The sequence below is a fragment of the Lupinus angustifolius genome, chromosome LG12 (genome assembly GCF_001865875.1).
Source record: "Lupinus angustifolius cultivar Tanjil chromosome LG12, LupAngTanjil_v1.0, whole genome shotgun sequence".
Classification (NCBI taxonomy): Eukaryota; Viridiplantae; Streptophyta; class Magnoliopsida; order Fabales; family Fabaceae; genus Lupinus; species Lupinus angustifolius.
Window position 1 is genome coordinate 10,003,976 of NC_032020.1, and position 8,314 is coordinate 10,012,289.

The following is an 8,314-nucleotide window of genomic DNA, read 5'->3' on the forward strand; positions in this document are numbered from 1 at the left end:
TGTCTCTTTTCATTTGCTAAAAAAAATCACAAACACATTTACTAGTTAACATATTTCATTGGAAATCCAATATACTCACCTTGACAAATCGTGGGCCATTTTAATCCCTGTGATGAATGATTTTGACCCACTGTAGAAGTTATTATGTTGATTTTGAATTTATTTTAAAGAGGCATAAGAACCCAAAAAAATTCTCGATTAAATTTATCACCTAAATCAACAATAAGTAAACCCTATTTTCACAAGGTGATAATGTATTTCTGTTAATAAAAATCACGGGCCTCTTTCTCCCTTCTTATTTGTGGTCCTGGTATGTGATTGTTCGGAAGTGGTTATGGTCACTTAGATCAAAATGAAGGAGAAAATACTTTTGGGCCCTAAGCCTAAATTACTGCCTCTATAAGCCAGTCATGATTTTAAGCATTTGTATTGATAAACGAACTACTTTATTCGCATATATTATTAATTTTTATATTAATAAAATGCAATTGTAAAATGTATGCAGTTGGGTGATACATTTTATTCCCAGACATATCTTAGTTATCTTTGCTAAATCACACATATGTAGTAGTGTAATACTAATTGGTGGTTTCCAAATAGTAATTTGTTATACCATAATATATTATATACACATAATTTTTGTTGTTCTCATTTACAGAAGATGATGAATTATTAAATCTATTACTAGTCTCACAACCACATTATACATAAGACTATTTTATTACCTTTGTCTGAATCCATAGTTCCCTAGTTACAATCCAATATTATTAGGGATAGTATAACACAACTTCTTAACTAACTCTTTCGATTCAGAACTTCTCCAGACTTAGAACTTCTCTGCCAAAACTTGAAATTAAGAGACCTTTTCTCTAGCATCTTCTCCACCTCCTCTATTGGAAGCCCTTTAGTTTCAGGCACAAAAATAATGACAAAGATAATAGCTGCCATAGTGATGAATATAAATATCATAAATGTCCATGAGGTTCCAATAGCTTGTGTCAAAGATAGAAAGGACTGTGCAACAATAAGATTTGAGACCCAATTTGATGTAGATGCTATTCCTCCACATATTCCTCTATACCTTAAAGGATAAATTTCAGAGTTAACAACCCATGGCACAGTTCCCATTCCAGGTGAGAAGAATATGATATAGAGTCCAAGACCTATTATTGCAACCCATCCTGTTTTGCTAGGACACCCCCTTGTGTACCATAATCTATGTTCTTTCTGACACTGATCCTTTGTTGTGTCATTAGATTTCAAACATGCCCCAGGTAAGAGCTGCACATGATTGGTACTAGTGTTAGAATTGTATATTACACGAGTAGGGATCGTCTCCATTACCGGAAAGAGAAGTGATCTTTTTACACTTAGTTTTAGGATGAAAGTGTTATTGCAAGTATAAATAAAATGATATAATTGTTTTTTATCATATTTTTTACTTTATTTTATACAGCACCTCCCTCTCTAGTAAAAAACTGGAGAGGAGTCTGGCTCATATTACACATTATCATAAGCTTCATTTTGTAACACTGTTTATCTAAACTATATTGAAAAAAAATATAAACCTTATGTTTCATGCAACTTTAGTGGAGTTATGTGAAAATATATGTGATCTCTTTCAACTTAATTCTTTAACACTCAACTCATGAGTGAGTGCAGAGTATGTTAAAGTTGAGGTTAAGGAATCTAGAAGAAGAAAGTTTGTCTTTGTAAATTATGTGTATCACTTTTCAATATATTTAGTATGTACACCATTTTCTCATGCAAATTTTCTTTAGTGTATTCCTTAACCCATGCTCTTAAGTTCAGGCCTTCAGGACACTGGTTAGTGTAAAATAAAGTTCATATATGAGAAGTAAAAATTGGTTAAACTTTAGGAGATGATGCAGTAATGATAAGCATGCTATAAATGGTATATGAAACATTGGAATGATGATAACTTTTGAAGTAGTCAATCTTAAGGAGGAGAAAATGTTACCTTGTTAGTTCCAGAAGCACAAAAGCCACAATCTGCAGAAGCTTTAAGGCACTTCATGCAATCCCAATTACCAGGGTTCAAAGCTGTAATGTAATCAGGGCAAGTATTATTGAAGTGAGAGGTTTCAATAGAACTAACCATTGGTGAGTGAGTAGTAGTTTCATGAAACACAACAGTTAAAACAACAAGCGAAACTACAACCCCAGACAAACTAAACAGAATAAGCTTTTTCCTCCCAGTTTTATCAATGAAATATATGCTCAGAATAGAACCAAATGCATTTAGCCCTGATGTGATAAGTGACAAAAGTAATGCTGTTTTGTTTGATGCAAAACCAGCTAACTGAACAATGGTGGGGCTGTAGTACATTACAGTGTTGATGCCTACAAATTGTTGGAAAATTTGAAGGCCCATTCCTGCATATAAACCTCTTCTCACTGTTTTGGTTTTCAGCAGTTTTATTATGCTGGCCTTATCTGAAGCTTCTGCTTCCTTGATTTCAAATTCAACTGATTCCTTTAAAGCATTGATTTCAGCTTCAACTTCATGGGGTGGGTAAATCTTCCTTAAAATTGCTTCACCTTCTTCTTCTCTTCCCTGATATTCAATATACATCCAAAAAAGAAAGGCAAGTAATGATAAAGATTTCTATGAGAAAGTTAACTACATACACTTATGTATAAGTTGATGGATGATGATAATGATGGAACCTTTCGGAACAACCAACGGGGTGATTCAGGGAGCATAATCATCAGTGTGATTTGTATCAAAGCAGGTGCTGCTGCAACTCCTAACATCCATCTCCATGTTCCTGGTACCTGAACAAATTATAATCAAACAACTAAGGGATAAACACTAGTTTAGGAAAATAATCAATGAGCTTAATTCCGATCCATTGCCGGTTAGGAGAAGAGATCCACGTACTCCAAGAGTAAGTTAAAAAAACTTACTTCACATCTTAACCATTCATTCTCATACCGACAATATGTCACAAATAAATCCATTCCTAGGACGAGGCATGTCTCAAGGCCAAACTAACACTTAGAAAAGTATACAATATAGAAGTAACAAATTATATACACGATGTTACCTAAGATAGTAAAAGGAAAACATGTTGAACAAGTGAAACATAGTTTATAATCACCTTTGTGAAAGCCAAGTTGATAAGATATGAGAGAAATTGTCCTCCAGTTATAAGAAATCCATTAAGACTAACTAGAGCTCCTCGAACTCTGGTTGGTGAAGCTTCTGAGATGTACAAGGGTGATGCCATTGAAGCCATTCCAACACCAAAACCAACAAAAACTCTACCAACAATGAGAATAGAAGGATTGGTAGCAGAAGCCATGATAACAGAACCAATAAAGAAGAGAGTATCTGCAAGAAGAATTGCTTTTCTTCTTCCAAATCGATCATTAATCCACCCACCAATTGCAGCCCCTATGATTGCTCCTGCAAGTGCCATACTCACTATGGCTTCCTGTATTATTATCAACATATTTATTTACCATTTTCATGGTGGTGTAATCTCATTTACAAGATAAAACATCAATCTTTTTTGTCCGAAATTTAATTATTTTTATAATTTTCCGTAATCAAAACAATTTCTCATATATCATATTAACAATGTATTAGCCTACTAGTATAAGACCCAACTAGATTATTACATAGTCAAATATTACATTCTTGAAAACAACATTTGTTGGGAGGTAGTCTCATAACCCAAAATGATTAGTTATTTTTCTGTATGATAAGGATAAGATAGCATTGATTATACCAAAAAATTTCTCATATATCATACATTGATGTTTTTGAAGTAATTATGAAATTAGTTAAATTAGTTTATAATACAGAGGGAATTACTTAACAATCCAATTCAATGTTTTTGAATTTAACTATGTATCAGCAATTGCAACTTTCAATTGTGTGCTTCAAACTTGTAACTCATATTCAGATTTGCAGAATCTTTCGCTTTTTGAAGATGAGAGTTCTACTCTATAATCAGATCAAAAGGAAAAGAAAATGTATATAGTTCAGTAACATTATTTGTACATGAACTATAGCAGCTGTATTCCTGAGAACTTTGGTTCTTATTTTCATTTTCATCTAATAAAAAATTCAACAAAACATAATTTTTATAAAGAAGGGTTTTATTATTTCTACAATTTGTATGAACATTAATATTACAATTTTTATACTTTAGGTTATACATTAAAAGTGTAAGTGTTTTTTATACTATAAACAAATCATCCACTATTCATATGTTAAACATCACTGACTCTGAAACATAAATGATACTCTCTCAGTGTAAAAAACTTATACACTGATGATGTGTAGAAATTTTAAACTCTCCCAAGAGGATTTAATATGTTTGTATTAACAACAACGTGCTTTTTACATTGTCAGCAAATCATTCACTATTATTATATTAATCATTATTGACTGTCAAATAAAAACAATATAAATTAATAGTGGATAATATAACAACGATATTAAAAATTTTACATTGATACATAAATTTTAAACTCTATTTAATATTATCTTAAATCACATTAACAAATATGAAGATGTACAGAAGAATATTCTTGCAAAGTGATGATGTATTTAATAAATAAATATAAAGATGTACCAGAAGAAAAAACTCATTACATCATTACTTTTATACTTTTATGAGGATTGATTCACTTACTCTTAGAGTAAATTTTTAAACTTATTCCACGTCCATATTAATGAATAAATCTAAACAATTAAATATCTAGTCCATAAAATTGATGGTTAGGATGGAGAGTAAGTTTGGAATAATTGGATCCCTTCCTTATTTATAAATACATCATCGCTTCAACGTCATTTTTTCCTTTAAAAATCGCCATTTTTAATCTTTTCTTAGGTGCATTTTTTAATCCTCAATGATTGATAACAAAGCTGAAATCATATGCAAAAACTATAATCCCATGAATGTCATTATTTTTGTTTTGGAACCATCCATTTTTTAAAGTGCAACATGACTTGATTACTATAATGTCCCATTAAGAATGGACGAGATCCTTAAGAAAGAAGAGAAATTTGAAATGAAACGAAAACAGTGAGTCATTTATTTCAAGAATCTAGGAGATGAAACAGTACCTGCAACCAAGTCTTTTGGTCCACATCTTTGAAATCATCTCTGATATACAAAAGAGCCCCAGATATCACCCCTACACATACCCATCACCATCAATTAACAAAGGTGAAAACAAAAACACAGTACCCGAAAAATGAGTGTTTTGTATGATAATTATGAAAAGAGAAAAACAGAGGAAGTGATTTTAAGATAATATAGATTGTGAAACTCACCAGTGTCATAACCAAATAGAAGGCCACCAATTCCAGCAGCAAAAGCAAGTCTTAGAACATAAGGCTTTTTCCATGATAGAGATAAACATTCTCTGAAAGCAGAAATATCAGCTTCTACTACTACTCCTTCCATGCTATATTCTTAGTTGTGCTTGCTTTTCTTTCTCTCCAAACACACAAGTTGATAACTATGAGGTAAATAAATTAGAGAGGGGAATTATCAAATAAAGTTGGATTTTGCTAGAAAATAGAGCTAATGAATTAAGTAACTGAGGCTATTAATGTATATAAGAGCTGTGAGAAGGGGTTATATATTTATAGAGGGAAATGGGTAAGATGATGTGCTGGGATTTTTTTTGGGTCCTATATTCCTCCCTTTTAGTTAAGTAACTAATCTCTTTTAAGATATATGATGTTCTCTCTCAGCAAGTGTTGCTCCCACAAATCGAACCACCAATCTTAGGATCCAGTTGGATCTTATAATACTAGACAAACGTCTTGTTGATTTGAGCTTGGATTCATGAACATATATAATATAATGAGACAAATAATTAATTATTTTAATAATTATTATACAGTATATTACTACATCTTTTTAAAGAGATTATTTTTTATCTAAACCACAAGTATCATTCATCAACTAGAGGTGACCTTGCTCCACATGGATAGAAAAATTATTGGCAACAAAGTAACCCCTACATAACATTGTTAAAAGATAGTAGAATTTCAAAAATCAGTTAATTAGTTAATGTTTGAGCTTACTATAAATAGTAATGTATCTCTTTGTGCAAGAACTCAATGAAATTGATACTCCTTAAGCCACATAAATCTTTCTAAGTCTTTCTCATTTCTTTCACACGTATCTCTACATGCATCCACTCTCATCTTCTTCTTCCATATTTCTTCTCCCTCACGCATAAACACCTTCTTTTATGCTTTCTCGTGATTGTGTTCCAACAAATCTGATATCAAAAGCTAGGTTGAAAATACAAGAACACAAAGAAGCTTGAATCAGTATGAGACAAAATAATGGCAACTTCCCAGCAAACTTACCAATTCTTGATGGCAAGAATTGGAACAAACGGAGAGTACAAATGAAGGCGTTGATAGGGTACCAAGAAGTGGATGAAATAGTTGAGCAGGGATTCCAACCCTTTATTGAAGGAGGAATAGAAGAACAAAGGAAACTACACAAAGAGAATAAGAAGAAGGATTGCAAGGCAATGTTCCTACAACATCAATGTGTGGATGAAGCACACTTTGAAAAGATTTCTGGTGCAGAAAATTCAAAAGAAACCTGGTTGATTCTTGAAGTTTGCAACCAAGGAGCAGAACAATTGAAGAAAGTAAGGTTGCAAACACTCAGGCGCCAATATGAATTGATGCAGATGGAATCTAAGGAGAGAGTGGCACAATTCTTCAACAAAGTCATCACACACACTAATGCAATGAAGGCATGTGGTGAGAAAATCAATGATCAATCTATAATTGAGAAGGTCCTAAGAACTCTAACCCCAAGATTTGATCACATTATTGTGGCAATTGAGGAATCCAAGAAAATTGAAGAGATGAAAGTTCAGGATCTTCAAGGATCTCTGGAAGCACATGAGCAAAGACTCATTAAAAGGTCCAATGAGAGACCAGTTGATCAAGCATTGCAAGCTCACTTCACAGATAGAAGAAGCTTCAATGGAAAGAATGGATTTCGAGGCAGGGGTGCAAGAAGAGAGTTCAAAGGTGGAAATCATAAGAATTTCCAGCAGAAGGATCATGACAAAATTGGTCATGGCATACAAGACTCAGAAAGAAGAGGGAGTCTAAATCAATGGAGAGGTGGCAGAAGCTCAGTTGATAAAAAGAAAGTAAGGTGCTTTAACTGCAATAAGACAAGTCACTTTTCAAATGAATGCAAGGCTTCTCTTGGGTCAAACAATGATGGAGGCAAGTCACACAGTGAAGCACATATGGTCAAAGAAGAAACAACTGAAAGTGAGGAACAACCCTTATTGCTCATGATGATTAGAAATCAAGTAAACAAGAACAATGATGTTTGGTATATAGACTCTGGGTGTTCAAGCCACATACATGACAGGACATAGAGAATGGTTAGTGAACTTTGATGAGAGGAAGAAAAACAATGTTAGATTTGTTGACAACGGAATGATATAAGATGAAGGCAATGGTGATGTGTTGATAAACAGAAAAGATGGGAAACATGCTATGATTACAAATGTGCTCTATGTGCCAAACAGGAAGAACAATCTGATTAGCATGGGGCAACTACTTGAAAAGAGTTTTTCAATGGGTCTACTTGATGGATCACTAGAAGTCTATGATCAGAGGAAGAAGTTGGTAACGAGAGCATCAATGGCTCCAAACAGAACATTCTAGATAAGCTTAGCAACTATGGAGTCTCAATGCCTATCTACATTATCCTTAGCAGAAAGTTCATGGCTATGGCATATGAGGTATGGACATTTGAACTTCAGAGATTTGAGTAAGTTGAATTCACAAAATATGGTTACATGGCTACCTTTAATCCAACCTCCTAAGAAGATATGTGACAGTTGTTTGATAAGCAAACAACCAAGGTCCTCATTCAGCATGTACACACCATCCAGAGCCAATGAACTTCTGCATGTGGTGTACTCTGATGTGTGTCGACCTCTTGACACACCATCACTAGGAGGAAGCAAATACTTCATCACCTTTGTAGATGAGCTAAGCAGAAGAATTTGGTTGTTTTTAATGAAAAACAAAAGTGAAAACTTCTCAGTATTCAAAGTGTTCAAAGCTCAAGCAGAAAAACAATCAGGAAAGAGCCTAAAAATCCTAAGGACAGATGGTGGAGGTGAGTTCAACTCAGGAGAATTTGGCAATTTCTGTAGTGAACAAGGGATTATGCATGAGGTGACTGCCCCTACGCACCTCAACACAATGGAATTACAGAAAGAAGAAACATAACCGTAATGAATATGGTTAGGATCATGTTAAGAAGCA

General features: G+C 33.5%; 2 protein-coding genes across 2 annotated transcripts; one reads left to right on the forward strand and one right to left on the reverse strand.

The window, feature by feature from the left end:
- LOC109362796 (probable inositol transporter 2) lies at window positions 702-5,620 on the reverse strand. Its single transcript, XM_019608814.1, has 6 exons — window positions 5,315-5,620; window positions 5,105-5,175; window positions 3,126-3,461; window positions 2,692-2,799; window positions 1,982-2,578; window positions 702-1,281 (listed from the first exon to the last, which is right to left on the reverse strand). Exons 1-6 carry the CDS (start codon window positions 5,445-5,447, stop codon window positions 796-798), a joined length of 1,731 nt encoding a protein of 576 aa, XP_019464359.1. The 5' UTR covers window positions 5,448-5,620; the 3' UTR covers window positions 702-795.
- Window positions 6,331-7,705, forward strand: LOC109361873. The gene is made up of 2 exons (XM_019607405.1): window positions 6,331-7,367; window positions 7,567-7,705. The coding sequence occupies exons 1-2, from the start codon at window positions 6,331-6,333 to the stop codon at window positions 7,703-7,705; spliced, it is 1,176 nt and encodes a 391-aa protein (XP_019462950.1).